The sequence below is a fragment of the Simochromis diagramma genome, unplaced genomic scaffold, assembly GCF_900408965.1.
Source record: "Simochromis diagramma unplaced genomic scaffold, fSimDia1.1 OVJJ01000373.1, whole genome shotgun sequence".
Classification (NCBI taxonomy): domain Eukaryota; kingdom Metazoa; phylum Chordata; class Actinopteri; order Cichliformes; family Cichlidae; genus Simochromis; species Simochromis diagramma.
In genome coordinates, this window is record NW_024387066.1 from 121,818 (window position 1) to 146,591 (window position 24,774).

At 42.3% G+C, this 24,774-nt stretch overlaps 1 protein-coding gene, 2 long non-coding RNA genes, 2 other non-coding genes and 1 pseudogene across 5 annotated transcripts; 4 read left to right on the forward strand and 2 right to left on the reverse strand.

The window, feature by feature from the left end:
- Positions 1 to 9,082: 9,082 nt before the first annotated feature.
- LOC120742144 lies at positions 9,083 to 9,201 on the reverse strand. Its single transcript, XR_005697788.1, has one exon. It is a non-coding gene; the product is annotated as a 5S ribosomal RNA (ribosomal RNA).
- A 319-nt stretch (positions 9,202 to 9,520) lies between these two features.
- Positions 9,521 to 9,639, forward strand: LOC120742145. The gene has a single exon (XR_005697789.1). It is a non-coding gene; the product is annotated as a 5S ribosomal RNA (ribosomal RNA).
- A 572-nt stretch (positions 9,640 to 10,211) lies between these two features.
- On the forward strand, positions 10,212 to 11,844 carry LOC120742133. Its single transcript, XR_005697774.1, has 2 exons — positions 10,212 to 10,318; positions 11,299 to 11,844. It is a non-coding gene; the product is annotated as an uncharacterized LOC120742133 (long non-coding RNA).
- A 771-nt stretch (positions 11,845 to 12,615) lies between these two features.
- On the reverse strand, positions 12,616 to 14,138 carry LOC120742131 (trichohyalin-like). Its single transcript, XM_040045272.1, has one exon. It carries the CDS (start codon positions 14,113 to 14,115, stop codon positions 12,637 to 12,639), a length of 1,479 nt encoding a protein of 492 aa, XP_039901206.1. The 5' UTR covers positions 14,116 to 14,138; the 3' UTR covers positions 12,616 to 12,636.
- A 2,838-nt stretch (positions 14,139 to 16,976) lies between these two features.
- On the forward strand, positions 16,977 to 17,096 carry LOC120742146 (annotated as a pseudogene).
- Positions 17,097 to 20,432: 3,336 nt separating this feature from the next.
- LOC120742138 lies at positions 20,433 to 21,038 on the forward strand. The gene is made up of 2 exons (XR_005697782.1): positions 20,433 to 20,785; positions 20,934 to 21,038. It is a non-coding gene; the product is annotated as an uncharacterized LOC120742138 (long non-coding RNA).
- Positions 21,039 to 24,774: the final 3,736 nt, after the last annotated feature.

Consider the following 24,774-nt stretch of genomic DNA (forward strand, 5'->3'; position numbering starts at 1 on the left):
GCTGGTCGCGGGAGTTCGAAATTCAAGCAAATGCGCTCTCCATCGAGGAAATAGCCGTTCCATTCCACAATGTTGCACCTGTCTGGATCCAAGCGTCGTAGCTGCTCCAGGATGAAAATTTCCAGTTTTGCCTGGAGCAGAATTTCAGGGTCGCTTTGTTGACTTTAACAGCAACAGTTTTGTTGTTTTTTGTATCGCGACATTTCGTTACAAACCACCGCTTCCTTCTCCAAGGAAAGCCTCCACCACGTGGTATCTCCCAAATGGTCCCTTTAGATATTCCAAGCTCATCTGAGCCGAAGGATGGGTTGGCTGACATGGTGGAATGTGTCTGTTTGCGCTGTGAATTGGTGAGAAACAAAACTGAACTTGTTTTGGTTTCTCTCGTAAATTGCTCTCAAAACTTCTCAAAGGGTTTTGTTGCTGCAGGTCAACGTCCGTTAAGCATAAAGTAACAGGTGACGCTCCTAGTTATAGGTTTTGGGATCAAAGCAAAGTTATCACGTCACAAAGCGATCGAAGCGATGGAAGGGATTCTAATATGTGCGCATGCGCACATATTAGAAGCGATGGGAGGGGATTCTAATATGTGCGCATGCGCAAACACGTGCTTGTTTGTGTAATATTGTTCACACTAAACTTGACCCTAATCAATTTAATATCAGGTCAATCAAAGAAAATGTTAGTTTTGGAAAATTTTAAAATGACATAACTGACAGTTAAAACATTTTTGTTCATGTATTTGTATTGGTCTTCGGGGTTTTTTTTGCATACCATGTTAAGCTTTTCTGTATATAGTCATGTCGTAGATTTCGGAGCAAACAAGAAATTGAATTGGATTTTAATATTGCAGTGCTTGAATTTCGGATTTGGTGCTTAAAACTTCTTGACAACTGTAACCGTATTTCATTCACCACAAATAACTATCTGATTGAATAGTTTTTCTTATCAGATAGAGAAATAAAACGAGTCGCAAAGTCTAAAAGCAAACATTTGTCTGCCTGGGCTGTACCTCTGCACGTTAGTCTGTTTCAATGTGTGACCCCCCACCCCCTCCCTGATCAGTCGGGGGTGAGTGCGCTAATGTGCCTGGAGGCCGTTTTAATGAGGTTTGCTGGAAAAGGAAAAATACAAGAAGGATTTGTACGTTTTCACAACGGGGGAGTTGCGTAAGTACTAGTAAATAATTTTCTCGAGTGTGTACGTTACACATGTTATTTGTTTTAAAATTGGTATTATTATTTTGCTAGCTAGCAAACTCGCGGGATAAAGGATTGAAGTGCACTCAGTGCGATACAATACGGTGGCGCTATTCTAACAGTTAGTTATTGCAGGGTAACTTGTAGAATATGCTGTGAATTGAACCAAGATTACACAGCAGTAGCAGTAATACGAGTTACTTCCCTCAAGTGAAAGCGTTAAAACGTTAGCCCGATGCTTAACTAGCCAACGTCAGGCTTTCTGATTGAAGGCTAAAAGCGACGTTGTCACCAAGTAAACAGAATATTGATGATATTTTTGTGTATCGCTGCAGCCTTTTCAAGTATTAACCTGGTGTCTTTGGGAACAGCTTAGGGGGAAATGACGGTAATATGACTGAACCATATGGGAAGAAAGAATAGGCACTTTTTGTGCTAGCGAAGTTTCCTCGCTTTCATTCAAAATCTGTTTATCATTAAACAATTGAAACATAATGGCTTCAAGCTGACATTGAGGCCTGTGGGGCACTATCAGCCACTGAGACAGTAGACAAGTGACTATTTCACACTTTAAGGCTGCCTGTTTATTTAAGGGAGATGAACAGTACATTATAACTGTACATAATAATATCAATGATGATAGATTAAATAAATGGGTTTTTGAAAGACGCTTGTGCATTTTTAAAGTCTAAAGTGTTGAATTGATCTGAGTATGTCATCTGTTCAAAGCCTCTCCCAGTCAGTGCTGTTCTCTATGCCTGTCTTACTCTACATGATGTTATTAGCAACAAACACTTTAAAGGTGATAATTAGGTCTACAACAATAACACAGACTGCAATGTAGTTAAGCGTCTTACAGTTAGTTTTGAATGAATGAACTTAAAAAACAACACAAGCAAAGATCTGTCTCCTCCTGTTTTTTGTGTCACATAAGAAAGAAGCATCAATATCTGATGAGAAGACTTATTCATTTGGCCTTTCACGTGCTCTTACTCAGGTGATGCGAAGTGAAATATGCATCCTTTTTATGGTAATGTGCTGGAAAATGTTGAAAATGGACATTAAACGTGCTTACAAAGTGCTTGAATTTGACCCTGAAAGGTGTATGAAGCCAGAAAAAGTCACACTTGGAGTAAAAACCTCTCATAGCAAGTTAAGCATATTCAATTGATTTGATGCTTTCAGCACAAAATTTAGCCACACAGTCAGGACAGCGTCTGCTTTACCTTCATCGGTAAACGTGTTTATGCAGTACATAGTAACAGTGTGGCTGAGTCCTCTGGTTCAAATCAGTTCCAGTACATTTGGAGATGTAAGTCTTAACCTTTCACATGCATCGGGAAGGAAAAAACATTTGATCTTCACAGTACTGCCGAAGTGCAGCGATACATTGTGAAGTGCACATTTGCATTTCTCATACAGTACCGAGCAAAAGTCTTGAACCACCCCCTTATTTTTTCGTGTTTTGCCAGGTCAGTCTGTGTTAACGGTGTTATTAACTGCATTCTTCAACTAAAGAAGTGAGAACAAATGATGTGGGCTTTTGTTTTGCAATAGGCTGCAAGTAAATGTGTACAGATACAATTTAAAATTGGTTCTTTGTTAAGTTTTCTGGTCCTTTCCCTGACTTAGGTGTCTGTTTATGTTTGAATGTTTCAGAGATTAGTGTGAAGGGTCTTAACAGACAAAAAGTGGTCAAATACAAGCCCTGGATTAAAAATCAGAAACACTTTAAAAAGCCTGGAGAGCTATTCCTTAATACCACTTTAAAGATTACAGGGAAGTCCGGATCCCTGGAAGCAAATGAGGGATGGCTCAAGACTTTTGCACAGTGCTGTACATGTCATGTTCCCTGTTTTATAGCTCAGCTCAAACTGACACGTTCTCACTAACTGCTTCTCATTTTCTCCACAGTAAACTTTGACCACTTCCAGATACTGCGGGCCATCGGGAAAGGAAGCTTTGGAAAGGTAATGCAGCCTCCATTTTTCACGCGACTTGTATATTGTTTGCCCTTAATTACCCACCACAGTCGTCATCTCTAAAGAATCAGTGCAAGCGAAGCGAAATGTGCTGGGATTACACTTTAGTTCTCGTGTGCTGCTGTTATTTAATAACAGTTATAAATGCAGCTTCTGTAATTATTTCTATAAAGTCAGTTAGAGGAGAGCCGATTTCTATTTCATCTCACTCAATCTAGGTGGGAATTTTGACCCCACGTCTCAATTTAATTACACAGCAGCAAAATTCTGCGGCTCTATTTGTCATCGCGCTCAACGGTTGGGCTGAAGGCAGGAGGAGAACTTAGTGCTCCTGCTGTTTTTTGAACACTTTAACAGCTAACAACTTTTAGCTTCCTGTTGAACACACTTAAGTGGGGGAGGTGTTATTATTAGTGGTAAATGATTTGTGTATTTGTTGGACGCACCTCAGAGCAACAGGAAACATGACACGACACGCTCCAGTAACCTGCAGTCTTTACAGTGAGGACACACAAACATTAACCCTCTGCTCCTTACAGAAACTCTCTAAATCCCGTAAGTTTCTTGACTGCCACTTGGAAAGTTGAAACTTCAGCTCCCTCCACAGATTTTCTACAGTACTGATGTCTGGAGACTGACTAGACCACTCCGTGATCTTATAGCACTTCTCCATTAGTACATACTCAGATCAGCTTGCTGTGACTCAACTCATTTCCCATTACAATCAAGTACCACCTAATGTGCGTGGGGTCATTACAGCAAAGCGGCCCGATGTCCATGTTGTCATTTATGAGCAACACGAATGCCACAACAAAGGAAGACGTCGCAGCGATGATGTATCTGTGGCTTTTTGTCACACTTGGAAACCACGGTGTTGTGCAGCTATTTGCCTTGTTGCAGGGTTTTAAAAAAACTGCAGTTTTGATTTTAGTGAAAGACACCGTCTCATGACTCATTGAGTGCCGCGACTGACAAGCCAATCCGTGGCCTGCAGTCTGACGATGTCACATTTCCTGACTGCTTGGAACCCCGACTAAGTCGTCCTGTAGCCCACATCATAATGTTTCCATCTCTCTGCTTGACTGCGGGGATGCTATTTTTTGCATCACACTCCTATTTCAAAAGGTCAGTTAAAGCCACATAATTGGAATTTCGTTTCATCTCCCCACAGCACTTTCTCCAAAGTCTTCCCTGAATCATTTAGATGTTCACTGGCACTTGAGATGGGCCTATACATGCTTCTCCTTGAACAGGTAGCTACCCTATGTTAGCCTAGCTTTCTATCACTGATGCTCTGTATGTATGCTGCTGCCTCTCGTCTCGTGTTACTTAAAAAATTAACCCCACAGCTTCAATAACCGTATCTAAAAATCTCTCAGTGAAAGTTACGGTTGTAGGTTTGGAAACATTTTGGGGTAGCCAGTGTTAAATAGAGACAGGGCCACATTCTTTATCTAGTCATTGTAATGAAAGAAGCACATTAAAAACTATATGAGAGTTTGCTTTTAACAAGCATGTAATGACTCTACTTAGTTTAGGTAGTCTTAGGGAGTCAAACTGAAGGTAGCATTTTGTGGATGTTTTCCCTGCTGCCCGATCCCATCAGTCTCTTAAAGCATCATTTTTTATGCGCCCTGGTGTGACAGAGGTTTCATGGCGCTACAGGTTACCTGAGCACATCAGGTATATTACGGTTGAAAACGAGTGCCCGGCCTTCCAGTGGGTGGTCGACCCCTCGTGCACAGCTCAGGAGTCTAAACGACCCAGCAGTTATAGACATGTGTGTTTTTGGTGTGCTGTCCCTCCTTCTCCCTGCTTGCAGGTATATCTGTGTGTGTGTGTGGATGCCGGAGTTTCTGAGAGCACCTGTTTACAGGCACCTTCAGGCCTGGTGGGTGTGGCCCTGCCAGGTGTTTGGCCACACCTGAAGACCATCACACAGCTGATCAAGCCTTGTCGGAGGAGCTACTTAAGAATGCAGTGGCGCATAAGGGCATATGAGAGCATGAGGGTGGGAATGGATGTTTGTATCTGTGTGTGCCTGTATGTCTGTGTCTATATGTCAGGTTGGGTATCAGACGCCACCTCTCTGGGGACATCTCAGCCACTCCAAGGTTTGGAGGTCTATCTCCCCCCACCACCACTTCCCCTGCCAGTGGCAGACTCCCTCAGACATCGGTGCGTTGGTGGTTCTTTGTGTCCGAGGATGGGCGTCCAGGTACATACCGGCTCACTCCTTGGCGGCCGCTTATCGGGGCCTGGAGCCTGGGGCTCGCTCGGGCCACTTCGGAGGTGGGTTGCCCCCGGCCTCTCGGCCTGGGGCTCGGTCACTCAGGCACAGCTGGCTGCCGGCGGAGCTCACGGGTGCGTCACTGCAACTCCCCCTGGCTTCTGCTCCGCGGCTGCTGAGTGAGCCCTCATCTGGGACTCTCCTCAGCTCTTTCTGGGACAGTGGCGCGGCTGCCCCTCTGTTGGTCTTCCTTGGTCTCTTGTGTTCTGGGGGCCTCTGGATGTCTGGAGCTTTGATCTCCTCCATACCTGCTTCATGCCCTGGAGGACGGGGCTGTGGCCCCCCCACACCCTCTAGCAGATCATTACATGAAGGAACCTTTAAAAAAAAAAAAAACAAAAAAAAACAAGCGCATCCATGCTCACAGGTGTACACACGGGTGATCACACCCACAAACTACACCCTTCTTGGCTCCTACCTCAAAGCACACTGTGTTCTGTTGATCTTATGTGCTGCACAATAATGTTTAATATTTAGTATTTATTGTCATATTCCCATATATCATTGTGATGTTGTTTATTCTATTACTCTTGTTCTCTTCTGCTTGTTTTCTTTTTTCTTTCTCAGCAGGTGATCCAGGTGATTGATATATCCATTTTTTTTCTCTTTTTTTTTTCCTGCCCATTCTGTTGGTTTTTGTCTTTTGCCCTTCTCCCCCGTCCCTCTTCTCAGCTGTTTCTCTTTCCCTCTTTCTTTCTCCCCTTCTTTCCCCCAGTCAAGTCTGTCCCGTATTCAGTAAGTGAAAATAAAATAAACAATAAAAGGTGAATCAAATGGACCATTATGGCAAGGCTGGGATGGTCAATTTGGTAAAGTAAATCCGTTGGGCATCTTTCTTTGCCACATTCCAGGGTGGCCTTTTGTTGTGGGCAGTCTGAGGTACACCTGTGCACTACTCATGATGTCAGATCAGCATCCTGATGTGGCACACCTGTGAGGTGGGATGGATTATCTCAATATGGCAGATGTGCCCACTACCACACATTTGGACTGATTTGTGAACACTGTTTGGGAGGGATGGTTATATTGTGTATCTGGAATGAATTTTAGGTCTCTACGTCCATCCCATGGGGAATGGGAGCAGTAACAAAGGTGTTGCGTTTAGATTTTTGTTGAGTGTAGTTCAACAATACTGATCAATCTAATAAACTTGAAACTGTCACGGGTTGCTCTGAGGATCCACTCGCAGGACTCCGGAGTTGTGTTTTAACAGAGATGGTTTATTTACAAGATCTTCACCAAGTGTATTAACAGACAGTGCGAGGATAGTGCTATATACAAGATGTGAGAGGCAGGGTTCCAGGGAAAACAAGGGAATCACAGACGCGCTCACTCCAACCTCTCTCTCTCTCCGCTAGTGACCAGTCACTCCTTCCACACTCCACACGGGGAAACATGGGGACAGGTCCGGGGAATCTAGAACACAGAGACACACGTTAACTTTCTGAGACGGAAGCATGCGAAACTTGGGCTTGACGTGTACTGACTAGAGTCTTCACAACAATCCAGCGTTGAACAGCTGATCTCCTCCTTCTAATATACCAGCTGGTCTGATGAGGCCCAGGTGTGCACGATCCGGGAAGGCGTGGACCGAGGGCGTGAACCCGCCATGAGCTCCGCCCCAGCAAAACAGGGGAGAGGGAGAGGAAAAAGAGAAGAGAAGGAGGGCTAGGAGTGAAGAGATGCTGATCAGCGCCTTGCCGATCCCGCAGGTCGTGACAAAAACTACTCCATCCTCGCTATTCTGGTATTTTAAAGAGTAAGCAACCTAACTAATAGGGTTCTAAAACTCCCAGCAACCCCCCCTCCCCAAAAGAAACAGGGAATCACCCTCCACTTCATGATGCTTCATGATGCTTAATCGACGTAATCAACTTTGATTTGATGCAGTGTGAAATAAAATGCACAGAAATCAATTATTTTTTCAAGAATAATTAAATAGATTCAACATCTTTCTTCAACAGAACTGCAGACTGCACAGATGGTTCCCAAAGGAAAAAGTACTACAGCTTACTAGGGTATATTAGACTGAATAGTTACTATATACAGTAATGGACTTCTATACGTTTTACATCAGATTAAAACTTTGGGTGTAAGATTCAGATAATTATTTATTAAAATCGAGACATTTTAAATAAAAGTATGTCTCTGTGCCCCCCCCCCCTTTTCCCTGTTAATGCCCTACCTGCCCCCCTGGCTAAACTTTGCTAGATCTGCCCCTGCACAGTTACCAGCCGTCAGCTCCTGGTGTAGAAAGTAATATTAAATAAATTCTAACAACAGCTTATCAAGCTTTAATGGGCTGCTGTTGTTCAGCCGCTGGTTTCCTTTTTCTGGTGCAAAGTGGGCCAAAAACAAACAAGAGAGACGGACTGGCGACAGAAAAGCCGATCAGCTGATCATTGATCAGTTTCATGACTGAAGTAGCAGCAGGAGAGGGAGGGAGAGAGAAGAGGCAGTCGCTCCATATATCGGTTGTTAAGCTTAACGTGGGAATGCTTTACAAACATTCAGAGATGAACTTACACATTTGCTTTACTTCTCTCTGGGATCACTTCCACGGAGATGAAATGCTGGTTTGGTAGCGAGGCTACAAATACATACAGCTGCTCTATGTGAGCACACTGCTCTGACGTGCTACTGTTATGAGCCGAGTTATGCCGTGTTGCAAGTTTTGTGAGGTGCTTTTTTGATATTTAATGGATCGGATTACATTTTTTATTAATATCAGATCGGTTCATCTCTAATTAATAAACTAATACAAGTAACCACTGGTTGCACTGATGTGATTAGACTCTTGTGAGTCATCAATCTCTCAAATGTCCTTCTCTCTCCTCCAGGGAAACATCTTACCGACCAGAGCTGCAAGCCACTTCCTCCAAATATGATGAAGATGTGTGATTTTCAGCAACAGGGACACTTTCCAAGTTTCAGGAAATGATTTGTGGTTAAAGTAGCAGGACTGTCGAGCACATTTTTATATTTCAAGGTGCTGTTTTTTTAAAAAGGAAAATATGACAGCCAAAAACAACAACAAAAAAACCCCAAAAACTCCATAACATGCAAACTTCAGTATGAATACTAAGATGAGAGGACAGGGATGAGGTAAAGCTTGCTCATTGGTCCAGTGTTGGCCGTATGCCACATACATGATCTGCTGAGGCGGTCATTCAGGCTCCATGCAGATGAACTCAACACTTCTTTTGCTTTGTACCTGTGCAAGTCTGTCAGATCGGTGCATTTATATGAATATGACGCAGTGGTTCTGTAAACTATAAACCAAAACTGTGTTTCTGCTTTTTATAATTATATTAAATTCAACATGTCACATCTTGTTGTTGTTTTTTCTCTAACTTACTTGTCTCCATGTTATACTCTGCAATAGTACTGTGATTTGTTCGTTTAATCTGTTATTGACAGTGAGGTGCTGCTCTAGTTTTATAGTAGTTACTGTCAAAAGGAAATATTCCTTAAATATTCCTTGATTAGCATCTAGGAAATGATCAGCGAGGCGCTTTTGTGCTTCAAGGAAAGCAGGAGGAAACTAGAGACTACAGGAAGGAGTAGTGAGAGTTTTAGCGCCCTCTGCAGTTTGTGTGTGGAAGTGCAAAAGCTTACAGCACCTGGTATTCCCAGGCGGTCTCCCATCCAAGTACTGACCAGGCCCGACCCTGCTTAGCTTCCGAGATCAGACGAGATCGGGCGTGTTCAGGGTGGTATGGCCATAAGAGAAAGAAGAGCACAGAAACAGCCTTTTTATACATGCTGTGATGACACATGCACACGTTTTCTCTTCTGTATAGAAGTTAAAGTCTCCAAACGACAAAAATGTTTGAATTACAAAACACACGGTTCTATAATAGTCTAACATATGTTATTATGGAGATGTTACTGTGGGAAAAGTATTTCTGCAGCTCAGTGTTGAAGCTGCAGTTAACAACGAATAGCTGCACGCTTTCGCTGTAACATATAAAGCTTGGCACAATAATATGTATCAAACTGTGAGACATTAGCCACGTATAAACTGCCCTTTATATAGCAAAGCTTTCGCTTACGGCCATACCACCCTGAACACGCCCGATCTCGTCTGATCTCGGAAGCTCAGCAGGGTCGGGCCTGGTCAGTACTTGGATGGGAGACCGCCTGGGAATACCAGGTGCTGTAAGCTTTTGCACTTCAGCGCTCTTTCGCTCATTTTCCTCCATCAAGAACTTAATCTTCTCTGTGTTTCTGAGCGCTTCATCCTCCATTTCTTCCAAACGCTTTTCCTCTAGTTCCACTTGGTCACACCAAGGAAGAGAGGAAAAGGAAGAGTCTAGTGGCTCATCCCAGGGAAGAGCATAGGGGTCAACTTCTTGTCCCTTTGGATTTGTTTGAGACATGTTGGGTCTGGAAACAGTTACAATTGCAAAGGATCCAAATATTTCAAAAGGCTTTTCTGGCGAACGGTTCAATGCTGCACACATCAATGCTGCGAGAAACGGACTAAAAGTCGTTGCTCTTCACCCCTATTTATAGGTTTTAAGGCTCAAAGGATCAAAGGAAAGAATGGTGGTAAGATTCTACATGTGTGTGATGTCATAATTCTGTAAGGCAATGAGGTTGTCACATGATATTTTTGGAGGAGGGCATTTTTCAACTTGGACAAATTATCAATAAAGTTTCAATCTCTGTTATTTTCCCCAAAAAACGTGTTGTCGTAATAATGTTTTCTACTGTAATATGTCATTTCTAATGTGGTCCTATGTGGTATGTTGTAGGACAGTGAATGAGAACACTGGTATGGAGGGGGAGAACGCACCTCTTTACTGTATTTGTCGGAAACCAGACATCAACTGCTTCATGATGTAAGTATATATCAGTTTTATCAGGGGTGGGCGCTAGCTTCAGCAATGTTATCAGAGATTTTTTTTTAAAAATGAAGATCTTCTATTTCGAGAAAACTACCAATAAGGATATATGCACAGATATAGAAAACAATACTGTAACATTTTATTGATGCTTGCAGTTTGGAGGAAGCAGTATTTGCAAGTGTCACTAAATTCCAGGCATTTTCCATCCTTCTTTTCCTATCAGCTTTTTTCTAATTGTCAGTGTGAACCAAGGTGTCAGCAGCAGCATTATAGTGCAAAAGTAGTGACCCAGCATAGATCAAATGTAAGCACAAAAGTAGCCAAGGTAGTGTTTTTCCTGGAAATTTTAAGTGAAAGGATAAAGTAACTGCTTACCACTTTAGTTTAACAACGATTAATGAAATGTAACCGTGTAAGTCATCAGCAGTCTGCACAGTATGGTCACATATTAAAACTGAAGAATATGTTGTACTTGTTGTAGTGTTTCATCATGGGTCCAGTTTTTACCCAGGTGCTTAAAGCCCTTCTTTACCCTCATGTAACACCAACAGTAATTTCCAACCACTATTTCCTGTTCCTGTCAGTCAAACAAACAGACGACAAACATCTTCTATAAACAGGAATAATGTCATTTTATCGGATTAGAAAACATCTAATCTAGCGTTGATATTACACTGCTGTTTAGTGTCTGGCTAATCTCAGTGTCACCAAAATATCTGCCCTACATGTCAAACAATGAGAGAACTTGAAACAGTAACATCACCTAGCAGCTTATTTTAATTAGTGCTAACGTTTTGTTTGCTGGCTAACATTGCTATTATTAGAGTCACAGTTAATTGACTTTGAATAGCTTTATTTCAAAAGTAATTTTACAATTTCACAGCCATTTAGCTGTGTTAACTGTACATGCTGTAGGTCATAAGGCGTGCATGGATCATTTTTATAATCAGCCTCTTATCTTTTGTCCACCACAGGCTTTGCCATGATAAATTGGTCAGTTGACAACCAGGAGCCGTACACCTTAACCTCAGAGGCCAGGACATCCAGGGGCAGTGTGAACACGCACTTGTTTAAATGGGACGCAAGACGGACTATAGAGGGCCACCCCCTTGCCAGACAACCAAGTGCTGTCCCTGTCCACGGCCAGTGTGAGAAGGACTCTCACTAAAGTCAACCCACACAAAGCTGCTGGACCAGACAATATACCTGGACGCGTGCTCGGAGCCCGTGCTGACCAGCTGACTGATGTCCTAGCGGGCATCTTTAACATCTCCCTGAGTCAAGCTGTTGTGCCACAGTGCTTTAAAACCACCACCATCATACCTGTCCCCAGACCTTCCCAAAGCCTAATTACACAATGATTGCCTGAGCCTATTCTTGTTAAATGATGAAAAACTCAAAGGCACGTTTGGGCAGTGGATCTGTGTGAAATCAGCAGCTTGCAAAACTAAATCAAAATGTGTGCTATTGATTCTAAAAATAGAAATCACAATAAAGTTCAACATTTACTAAAACCGCCATTCAGTCATCTGAGAATCTTTACTCATGAAATGATAACGGTTAGATGAATGTATATGCAGTGATTTACTGATCAATGATAAAAGGGGAGATTTATGCAATAACGAAGACTGTCATGAAAAGTATTTGGCATCTGATCTCCTGTAACCTGCGGAGCTAAGCTGTTTTACCAGCTCTGCTCTCTGATTTTTCTTTTATGAAAAAACACAAGTTGTCAAAGTTATTTGTTTGCAAATGTATTTCAGAAATATCGACATACTTTTTTTAATCAGCAGAAACTTTATGTCAGTAGTGCAAAAACCTGCACTGATCTGACCTCATTTCTTCCTCATCCTGATTCCTGACCTGGGAAGGGAGAGAAATATTTGTTTTTGTTTGTCTTCTTGTTTTATTTAATTCCTTGTGGGATTTGGATCCAACACGTAAAGTATGCATATTATGCACACACACAAACACACATGCAGCTATTACCCATTTCTTGTATTCTTGAATAAAGACATTGATTTGACACATTTAATTAGCGGCCAATTGTTTTTATTGTTCAATTATTAAGAAAAAAGAAAAGGTGGGGGTGGGTGGGATGTAAAGTAAAGGGAGGGAGGAGAGAAAACCCCAACAATCCCCTCTGAGCAAGCACTAGGCGACAGTGGATAGGAAAAACTCCCTTTAAAGGAAGAAACCTATGACAGAACCAGGCTCTAGAGGGGGCAGTCAACTGTCGGGACTGGTTGGGGGGTGACTGTGAAAAGAGGGGAGGGAGATGGGAGAGGAGTTGGTAGTTAAGGGGGGGGGAATTAAGCTGGAACAGAGGTGGGGGAGGAAGAGGTGACATTGGCAGTAGTGAAAGAAGGAGTGTTCTTCCTCCAGAAGAAGCAGAAGCGTTTTTTCTTTTTCTTCAGCTGCTCTTCCACGAGCACCTTTTTCTCGAGGATGAGGATTTTCAGCTCCTCGATTGTTTCGGTGTTTTGCTTCTGCAGCTTGTTGCATTTTTTCTCCACTTCTTCTATTTCAGCTTGTTTTTCTTCCAACCTTTCTTTCAGCACTTTAGATGTTGCCTCCTGTTTTTGCAGTTTTTCATTTTCTCCTTCCAGCTCAGATGCTTTGAACTTCATTTTGTTGTAAAGTCCTTGCAGGTTTTGGTTTTTCTTCTCAAACTCCTGGAGAAGAAGTTTTTCTTCTCTCTGCTTACTGACCAGCTGTTCTCTCTCTTGAAGCAGGTCTTGATATTTGTGCAGTGTCTCATCGAACTTTACCTGCAGCATCCTGTTGTTTCCCTCCATGAGCTGGAGTTGGCACTCCATGTCTCCCTGCTTTCTGTCCAGCTGCTCTTTCTCTTGAAGGATTTCTTTATTTTGTCGCAGAGCTTCATCAAGCTTTCCTTGCAAGCTTTCATTTTGTTGCTTGATGCTCTGAAGATTGGAATCCATTTCTTTTTGTTTGATTTCTTGTTCCCTTTTCTCTTGGAGAAGCTTCTCATTTGCTTGCTCTGTGCGATCAAGCCTTTTTTTGTCAACATTGTACATTAGCTCCATGTCTCGGAGATTGGAGTGCAGCCCTCTCTTCTTCACGCCGTCTTGCATCTTCTCTTGGAGGAGTTTTCTATTTTGTCGCAGAGCTTGATGAAGCTTTCCTTGCAAGCTTTCGTTGTGTTGCTTGATGCTCTGAAGCTTGGAATGCATTTCTTTTTCTTTTAACTCCTGTTGCCTTTTCTCTTGGAGAAGCTTTTCATTTTCTTGCAGTGTGCGATCAAGCCTTTTTTTGTCTACACTGTACATTAGCTCCATGTCTCTGAGATTGCTCTGCAGCCCTCTCTTCTTCATGCCATCTTGTATCTTTTCTTGGGTGACTTTTTTATTTTGTTGCAGAGCTTGATCAAGCTTTCCTTGGAGCTCCTGGTTCTTTTTGTCCATGTCATGGAGATCCTGTTGTTTCTCCTCAATAATAGCTTCCTTTTCTTGAAGCTGGTATGACAACTTTTTTAGTTCAGCGCTCTTTCGCTCATTTTCCTCCATCAAGAACTTAATCTTCTCTGTGTTTCTGAGCGCTTCATCCTCCATTTCTTCCAAACGCTTTTCCTCTAGTTCCACTTGGTCACACCAAGGAAGAGAGGAAAGGGAAGAGTCTAGTGGCTCATCCCAGGGAAGAGCATAGAGGTCAACTTCTTGTCCCTTTGGATTTGTTTGAGACATGTTGGGTCTGGAAACAGTTACAATTGCAAAGGATCCAAATATTTCAAAAGGCTTTTCTGGCGAACGGTTCAATGCTGCACACATCAAGGCTGCGAGAAACGGACTAAAAGTCGTTGCTCTTCACCACTATTTATAGGTTTTAAGGCTCAAAGGATCAAAGGAAAGAATGGTGGTAAGATTCTACATGTGTGTGATGTCATAATTCTGTAAGGCAATGAGGTTGTCACATGATATTTTTGGAGGAGGGCATTTTTCAACTTGGACAAATTATCAATAAAGTTTCAATCTCTGTTATTTTCCCCAAAAAACGTGTTGTCGTAATAATGTTTTCTACTGTAATATGTCATTTCTAATGTGGTCCTATGTGGTATGTTGTAGGACAGTGAATGAGAACACTGGTATGGAGGGGGAGAACGCACCTCTTTACTGTATTTGTCGGAAACCAGACATCAACTGCTTCATGATGTAAGTATATATCAGTTTTATCAGGGGTGGGCGCTAGCTTCAGCAATGTTATCAGAGATTTTTTTTTTAAAATGAAGATCTTCTATTTCGAGAAAACTACCAATAAGGATATATGCACAGATATAGAAAACAATACTGTAACATTTTATTGATGCTTGCAGTTTGGAGGAAGCAGTATTTGCAAGTGTAACTAAATTCCAGGCATTTTCTATCCTTCTTTTCCTATCAGCTTTTTTCTAATTGTCAGTGTGAACCAAGGTGTCAGCAGCAGCATTATAGTGCAAAAGTAGTGACCCAGCATAGATCAAATGTAAGCACAAAAGTAGCCAAGGTAGTGTTTTTCCTGGAAATTTTAAGTGAAAGGATAAAGTAACTGCTTACCACTTTAGTTTAACAATGATTAATGAAATGTAACCGTGTAACTCATCAGCAGTCTGCACAGTATGGTCACATATTAAAACTGAAGAATATGTTGTATGTTATGTTGTATATTATATGTTGTACTTGTTGTAGTATTTCATCAGTGTTCGTTTTCCACACAGAGCGTTTTGCATTTTGGCCAAAAAGTTCCATTTTGGTCTCATCTGACCAGAGCAGCTTCTTCACATGTTTGCTGTGTCCCCCACATGGCTTGTAGCAAACTGCAAACGGGACTTCTTATGGTTTTCTGTTAACAATGGCGTTCTTCTTGCCACTCTTGCATAAAGGCCAACTTTGTGGAGTGCACGACTAATAGTTGTCCTATGGACAGATTCCCCCACCTGAGCTGTAGATCTCTGCAGCTCGTCCAGAGTCACCATGGGCCTCTTGGCTGCATTTCTGATCAGCGCTCTCCTTGTTGGGCCTGTGAGTTTAGGTGGACGGCCTTGTCTTGGTAGGTTTACAGTTGTGCCATACTCCTTCCATTTCTGAATGATGGCTTGAACAGTGCTCCGTGGGATGTTCAAGGCTTGGGAAATCTTTTTGTAGCCTAAGCCTGCTTTAAATTTCTCAATAACTTTATCCCTGACCTGTCTGGTGTGTTCTTTGGACTTCATGGTGTTGTTGCTCCCAATATTCTCTTAGACAACCTCTGAGGCCGTCACAGAGCAGCTGTATTTGTACTGACATTAGATTACACACAGGTGACTCTGTTTAGTCATTAGCACTCATCAGGCAACGTCTATGTGCAACTGACTGCACTCAGACCAAAGGGGGCTGAATAATTACGCACACCCCACTTTGCAGTTATTTATTTGTAAAAAATGTTTGGAGTCATGTATGATTTTCGTTCCACTTCTCACGTGTGCACCACTTTGTGTTGGTCTTTCACCTGGAATTCCAATAAAATTGATTCATGTTTGTGGCTGTAATGTGACAAAATGTGGAAAAGTTCAAGGGGTCGAATACTTTTGCAAGCCACTGTATGAATTCTGGTTGTGTTTACTGACCTTGAAACGATTTTATGTACACGGCGCTCGAAAATCTGTCAAATGTTTCAGTACGACTTTGCTAAGCTACGAAGCCGCACCGCTTGATGGATTGTCGGAGCATTACGGCTATCGTAGGCAGGAGCCTCGCGGAGTGATACGTACTGTGCTTCAACATAATATTACTGTATTGTGTGTTTGTTTAACCTCTTTTTAAGTTTTGTGGATATTATACATGGTTGTGCTGAGGATATGTCGGCCAGTTTCCACTGGAAACGCCTTTTGGTTAAACTGTCAGCCAGGAATTTGCATTTGCACTGTTACATTTTTATATAACTTTAATGCACATGAAACAGCTGCTTATTTAAGTGTAAATACATTGATGGGTTTTTTTTGCACAAATGAAGTGGAGTTGTAAAGTATTTTGTCTCGTGTCAGTTATATCGTTATCGCACATTTTCAAATGTATATCGTGATGAATATTTTTGGCCATATCGCCCTGCTCTACTTCTACAACACGCCTTGTGTAGATGAGTTAGTGAGGCAAACTGACCAGCTGTCTTATTGTGTCTGTTGAGTGTTTGGTTTTGTGAACGGCCTCTTTAATGCACGAGGGTGTGACCATCCACATCCTTGTATCTGTCCACTGTCAGCCATTCACTTTGTGCAAATCTGGCCAAGTCTTCCAAGTGTGCGTGTTTTTTTTGTTTTTGTTTGTTTTTTTTCCTTCTGACCAGATGCAGCTTTCTGCAACATCACTTTAATGTCCTTATACTGATCACCACACTGTGTATGTGCGCTAAAACAGCAATCATTTCACTGCTCCTTCGTAGTGACAGGTTACAAAACGTCATTAGATGCTGTGTGGTCGTACAAGATAGACTTTGGTTAGCAACAACTCTCTGAGGCCTTTACTGTGAAACACAACGCTGTCTTATCCGGTTAACTTCAAGGCTTAATGGGATCACTGCGGTTCAGCTCAGTGTGACTTCATGTGTCTGAAAGCATCAGCAGGTGAAAGATGCACCAACATTATCTCCTGGCTTTAGTTTCCAGACTGTCAGCAGTTGTTCCTGCAGTCTGTAGCTTCCTGAACACGCCTGATCTTGTCTGCTCTCAGAAGCTAAGCAGGGTCGGGCCTGGTCAGTACTTGGATGGGAGACTGCCTGGGAATACCAGGTGCTGTAAGCTTTTACACACAAACTGCAGAGGGCGCTGCTGCTCACTCACAGAAAACAGCATCAGGAAAAAAACTTGATGACAACACTTCACTAAAAAGAATGTGTTAAGTTTGTGTGTATATAAAAAAATAAATAAATAAAAAATACAAATCACCTTACTTTATCCACTTTTCTGGAGACACACAATTCTGCTAATCCAAAATGCTGCAGCAAGAGTCCTGACAGGGACTAGAAAGAGAGAGCATATTTCTCCTGTTTTGGCTTCCCTTCATTGGCTTCCTGTTAAATCCAGAATTGAATTCAAAATCCTGCTCCTCACATACAAGGTCTTAAATAATCAGGCCCCATCTTATCTTAATGACCTTGTAGTACCATATCACCCTATTAGAGCACTTCGCTCTCGCTCTGCAGGCCTACTTGTTGTTCCTAGAGTATTTAAAAGTAGAATGGGAGGGAGAGCCTTCAGTTTTCAGGCCCCTCTTCTGTGGAACCAGCTTCCAGTTTGGATTCGGGAGACAGACACTATCTCTACTTTTAAGATTAGGCTTAAAACTTTCCTTTTTGCTAAAGCATATAGTTAGGGCTGGACCAGGTGACCCTGAATCCTCCCTTAGTTATGCTGCAATAGACGTAGGCTGCCGGGGGATTCCCATGATGCATTGAGTTTTTCCTTTCCTTTTCTCACTCACTATGTGTTAACAGACCTCTCTGCATTGAATCATATCTGTTATTAACCTCTGTCTCTCTTCCACAGCATGTCTTTTATCCTGTCTTCCTTCTCTCACCCCAACCGGTCGCAGCAGATGGCCCCGCCCCTCCCTGAGCCTGGTTCTGCCGGAGGTTTCTTCCTGTTAAAAGGGACTTTTTCCTTCCCACTGTCACCAAAGTGCTTGCTCATAGGGGGTCATATGATTGTTGGGTTTTTCTCTGTATCTATGAAGCACCTTGAGGCGACTTATGTTGTGATTTGGCGCTAAATAAATAAAATTGAATTGAATTGTTTCCTTACCCCTTGTGTCAAAGTGGCTCGGACTGAATTCATTTCCCATTTGTCATTTGTGTTCTGTTATCTTATAGTCAATCATAATGCTTTAATGTAAACACAGCACATGTAACCTTGCCTCTGCATACTATCCCGGGTCTGTTTGTGGTAGCATTGGTTATATTCATTACAGCAGCGCAAATGTTCTTAAAGCTAAATGTCACTTCATCATTAGTTGATTTGAATCTTTCATTTGGTTATACTTATCATTGTGTGTTCCTTTGAGCAGGTCCTATGTGTAAAACAGGTATGTGGGAGGGGCCGCCCTAGTACTTCCTGATTATATAGGATATGATGTCATTGATCATGTCAATTGGGTATAACCAAATGAAGGGGTGTTTCTTTTGTGTAAAATTGTTTATTTCCTATAAAATAACCTCATGAGTCAGATTTTGTGCAGAGATTGACTTTTCAAACCGTTTAGTTGGGTGAATGAGTTTGTTAAGTGCAAAAATTATTTTATTCCCGTTTCTTTGCCTAGACTGTGTTATTTAGTCTACCCTGTTTTCCCAATGGTAGAGGTTAATGAGGTTCAGATGTGAGTGGAATTCTATATAAAGCAGGGGAGATTTTGACTGCCGACTTCTTCTGTTTTGTGAAACAATGGTTGAAAGGTGATGCGAGAAAATAAAGCACAATTAAAAGAAGCTTGAACAGTCTGCAGATGCTGTCTTCCTATCACTTTCCTTGCTGTCTATGTTGTGCTAGCTCACACCCCTCCAAGATCAAATGTACAAATCTAGCTAAGGTCACTCATTTCATTTTTCAAGCTTCCATGTTAGCTTGAATTATTTGTCGAGCAGAAAGGCAACTTTTAAAATCCTTCTCTATCTCCTCCCATGTTCACCTACTGTGCTAATATTCACTCCTGTTTTATCCAGATGCTGTCATCTCTTTTCTTAACGTTTTTGCTTCTTTGGTGGAGAGAACCCCTTCTCAGATGATAAAGGTATGACCAAATATATCTTGAGTCTGAAGGAATAGGTGCAAATTTAAATTTGTCTCCACAGTAAAGGGATACTTACGAATTCTCTCCTCCACCTTTGGCCCACTACAGCACACATGTGGTTGGTCTCTGATAAAGGTTATTATAGATGATTATTGTGTTAACATCTATAATTTTGCCATATTTTGTTGTAGTGTTGATGTTTTCTGAACTTAATTAAGAATTGTTTCATTATTTCTTTTTAACTTTAAAGATTTTTATCATTAATTTTTATGTTTGTTTTCTGTTAATGCTGCATATACTTACATATTTCCCACATATGTATAAATGCAATAAAGGTTAATTTCAAGTCTAAATCATCAGCATCAAATAATACAACAAATGATTCAGTGGCAGGAAATTGATTTAAAGTTTACAGTTTGTTTACAGTAAACAAGTAAATAGTGGCATCTAATCATAATCACACTGAAGCTGCAATTGGTAAGTGCAACAAAAATGTTATATGGAGTATACAAGGTGTGCGGTTCATTGAGTAACTACATCAGCTTTCTCAGACCCTCGGGAGGCCCGTCACTCTTGGTGTTCCAGATGCTCAATAAAAAACATTTCTTACACATTTTACAATAACAGAATAAATGATTTAAATAAACAAGTGAATAATAAATAAATAAATGATAGAAAGTTGGTCCACTGTTGGTAAATTAGGAATGTGTGTATGTTAGGTACTTTAAGAAGGAACAGAGGGCATTACTGTAAATAACTCCATAATCAATAAAGCCCACAGTAATGCGTGACAACTTGTGGTTGTGAAGCTACAGTTCACATTATTACTCACATTATATAAGGAGTGATCTACAATGCCAGAAGACAAAAGCAAAAATGTGATTGTGGACTACAAGAAACAACTGCAAGATGATATTGAACCAAAAGGATAGTCTATTGATTATTAAGACTGCTATAAAATTAATGAACACTGGCATTTTGTGTTGTTATTAAAAATATTTTAATACTTCCTGTTTCAGCATTATCTACTCTTTTGCATCATTTTTAGCAGAAAAAATTGGTTGAGAGCGGATATGTTCTAGAAAACATACAAACAGGAAGGAGGCATGAAGACATAATCAACGTAGTCCTAATCTTTTGTCTGTTCAAATCAGATTTGCAACCTTCAGATAGTTGTTGTCATTTTTAATACATTTATAATCATTCTCTTATATATTGCCTTGAAGTTGGGGGATTATGTGTATGAACATGAATAAAGTTACATGATCACCCACTATGGATATGAAGACTCAGCAAATCTGGCCAATTTGAATTTAGCCCGTGTTCAAATCTGTCTTTTATAAGTGAACACACACACACAAAAAAGAAAAACAACTGAAAACTGCCACATTTCACAAATGGATTCGGCTACATGACATGATTTTGATTCTGTGAAGTTTTCTTGCATGGATATTTTTCCATAATTTACTAGCATATCTCACATAGAGCAGACTTTAACTGATTTCTGTTTCAATAATTATTTATCTTCATTCAAACTCAGATATGCAGGTGTGGCCCATTCACTTGGACACTCTATGAACTCCAACCAGTCTGAAGTTTCAGAGAGTTCCCTTTTTGCTGTCCTTCCAGAAGACTGACTGCTGCCTCAGACTGCCGACTCCTGCCAGCCTCTGTGAGTCAACTATAGCCAACTTTAGTTCTTTGGGAAGTAAGTAAAATGGAGCCTTGGCGAGCATCATCCAGTATATTTGTATTTTCCTTCAGTGTACAGTCGTGCTAAAATTGTTAAAATATGCAGAAAAATATAGCTTTACCGATACCTATTCTAATGAATGTTTGTTTTTTCTTTATCATAGAAATATGACGAAACTTTCCGTTTTCCTACTGATGCTGCCTTCTGTCATTCTGGTCTGGTCCGTGCCTCCGAAAGAGTCACTATTTGAAATTCAACATATTGCGAAGAAAGAAGACAAGTGTGATAATCTGATGAACAAGGAGAAGCTTAAATGCAAGCCAAGGAATACCTTCATCATTGGTGATGTGAATGTTCAAGAAATTTGTAATCAGAAGCCTGTTTATGACTATCTTTATGCAAGCCACGAAAAGTTGAAAATGTTGCACTGTAAATTGATCCCTAAAAGTTCACCTTGCAAGTATGAAGACATACCTATAGAACTGCATGCAGAAATTGCATGTAATGAAAAAAAAGCAACCTGTACACTTTGAGTGTTCCTTTTGATTCAAGAGCTGCTGTAGACTTGCTGCGATCTTTCAACATCTTAACAATGTTCAGACTTTAAATTTGGTTAAATATTAATGGTAATAATAATAAATAAGAACAATAATGACTGAATACTGGTAACTTGCTTTTCAGTGATTATGGAAAATATTTCAATCACCAGCACTATATGTTACATTTAACTTTGTCTCACTTGCATAACTATAGTTTACATGTTTTCTAACTGGCTGTATCTCATCTTGTTCTCTCATATGACAATTAAATAAACTAAAGATGACCAAGCTGCTGCTCCAGAGAATTGTATTACACTGAAAGTGAAACAACATATTTGGTTGGTTTTTAAAACTCTGAAGAGAGAAGCTTTATGCACATTATGTGGCAGAAAAGAAACTGGTTATAAGTCGAGTGGGCTGGGCTGGGTAACAGCACCCTATAGCAAAAAGGTCTCAGGTTTAAATCCACCATCTGGCTGGAGCCTTTCTGTGTGTTAGTCCTGCAATAGACTTGCAACGTGCCCCGATGCAACCTGCCTCATATAAATAAGCAGACATGACAAATTTATATCTGCTGTACAAAGTGAAGCTTATTCAAGTGTTAGACTTATCTTCAGTGTCTGGATAAGTCAGGCCCACTTCTTCATTGTTGCTGTGGTAGATCACCAGCAGAATCTTCAGAACCAGGATATACAAAAGCACAGGGACACTGAAGGACGGAAAGACTACAAATTTAACATAACTTTATGTACAAAAATGAATTTTTAAAGTTATCATGTTTATCAGTTTTAGTGTTTCACTTTTCTTGATCTGTCAGACATAAAATTCATCATTTTGTTGGCTACAAATTCACATTTTCCTTTCAAATGCAACACTGGCACTAGTACTGAGCACTTCTCTGAGGCCCATCTCAGGACATTTTGGCGTGAGGCTGGTGACTCTAATTATAGGAATATTTTATCATGATTGTAATACATTAGAGTTCATTATTACAATAAATTAATTCTTCTGTGGAACGTCCTAAATGCCATCTACCTTATAATCATATTTCATACTTCAATATATAAGTTAAAGTCTCCAAACAACAAAAATGTTGGACTTCCAAATCGTCCTAACCAGAGATGGGCAGTAACGCGTTACTGTAATCCGATTACTTTTTTCAAGTAACTTGACCAACACTGGTCCTAACACACTGTGTGCTCTCTGTCACTTTAACTGTTGCTGTAATAAAGTAATATGTGTTATTGTTGAGATGTGTTTTTGCAGTTATACTTTTAATATTGTTTTAGTTGAGAATGTAGTGGCATAGTTTTCACATATCAGGTCAGGTTGTCAACATAGAAAATGTTTGCAAAAGTGCTCCAATGTTTTCCGGAGATGTCGCTAGCTTCTCTAACAGTCAGCTCCAAGCTCACAGCCCCGGTGTTCCAGGTTAACTGTTTTTTTACATTAAGCGGTTAGATTTGATTACATATTCCACTCTCCGTGTTCCAGATGTTACATCTGCAGATTCTCATTTCCAGATTTGTTCTTTTATATTCAGTAATTCATTGATCTTTTATCATCACTACACTCCTTGACAACACGTGAGGTCTGAATACAAAAGGTCACAAGATATCATCTCTGTTCATGATCATACTGAACAAACTGCTCATGTACGAGCATTATGTTCACATAGATTCTGCTGACGTTTTGGCTCAATGCACTTGAATATCTCACACACTGATCTGTCTTTTACTTGATACGTCCATCCATCTATTTATCCAACTTCTTCCGCTTTATCCGGGACCGGGTCATGGGGGTAGCAGCCCAAGCAGAGGAGCCCAGACCTCCCTCTCCTCAGCCACCTCCTCTAGCTTTTCCGGGGGGAACACCAAAGTGTTCTCTGGCCGCCCGAGAGATATAGTCCCTCCAGCGTGTCCAGGGTCTGCCCCGGGCCTCCTCTGGGGCCTCAGCTGGACGGGCTCTCCAGCGGAGGCCAGACGGGGCCCCTCGGGCCCTCCAGCGGAGGCCAAAACAAAGCCAACAGGCATGAAGTCCTTTGGCTGACATGAGGACAACTGGCGCTGCACTGAGCACTGACTCTGCCCAGGCAATGCGAACATGGTGCAGTTCTTAGGGGGCTGCTTAAACTTCAGGGGTCCAGAATCGCTGGGGACTGAGACCTAGCCTCTGGGGAAGCCCTGGAGTGGCAAACTGTGCCAACGGTGGCTAAACCATGAAAAGTACCCCGAGTAGAAATCAAGTTACCTCTCTGCATGGAGTGAATGAGCAAAACTGGCGACACAGGAGACTGAGCCACTGGAGGCTGCAGTGAGGGCTCCACTGGAGGCTGCAGTGAGGGCTCCACTGGAGGCTGCAGTGAGGGCTCCACTGGAGGCTGCAGTGAGGGCTCCACTGGAGGCTGCAGTGAGGGCTCCACTGGAGGCTGCAGTGAGGGCTCCACTGGAGGCTGCAGTGAGGGCTCCACTGGAGGCTGCAGTGAGGGCTCCACTGGAGGCTGCAGTGAGAGCGCCACTGGAGGCTGCAGTGAGAGCGCCACTGGAGGCTGCAGTGAGAGCGCCACTGGAGGCTGCAGTGAGAGCGCCACTGGAGGCTGCAGTGAGAGCGCCACTGGAGGCTGCAGTGAGAGCGCCACTGGAGGCTGCAGTGAGAGCGCCACTGGAGGCTGCAGTGAGAGCGCCACTGGAGGCTGCAGTGAGAGCGCCACTGGAGGCTGCAGTGAGAGCGCCACTGGAGGCTGCAGTGAGAGCGCCACTGGAGGCTGCAGTGAGAGCGCCACTGGAGGCTGCAGTGAGAGCGCCACTGGAGGCTGCAGTGAGAGCGCCACTGGAGGCTGCAGTGAGAGCGCCACTGGAGGCTGCAGTGAGAGCGCCACTGGAGGCTGCAGTGAGAGCGCCACTGGAGGCTGCAGTGAGGGCTCCACTGGAGGCTGCAGTGAGGGCGCCACTGGAGAGAGCGCCACTGGAGGCTGCAGTGAGGGCTCCACTGGAGGCTGCAGTGAGGGCTCCACTGGAGGCTGCAGTGAGGGCTCCACTGGAGGCTGCAGTGAGGGCTCCACTGGAGGCAGCACTGGAGAAAGCAGTGGAGAAAGCAGAGCTGCAGGAGACTGCGCTAGAGACTGCAGTGACAGTTGTAGTGGAGGTGTAACGGGTGGAGGAGTGGCTGCCTGAATGGCAGGGTGTAGGGATGGTGGTGGTGGAAGGGAAACAGGTGGTAGTGTGGATGATGGAACTAAGGGCGACTGAGTGGCAGGGCGACTGAGTGGCAGACCGAACTGATGACTGAGGCGATGGTAGAGGTGAAAATGGAGCGTGTGGTGGAGTTAATGGCTGTGCCAGCGGGGACACAGGAGACGCAGCTTCAGGAGGCTGGGCAGCTAAGAGAGCTTCAGGAGGCTGGGCAGCTAAGAGAGCTTCAGGAGGCTGGGCAGCTAAGAGAGCTTAGTTGCCCAGCCTCCTGAAC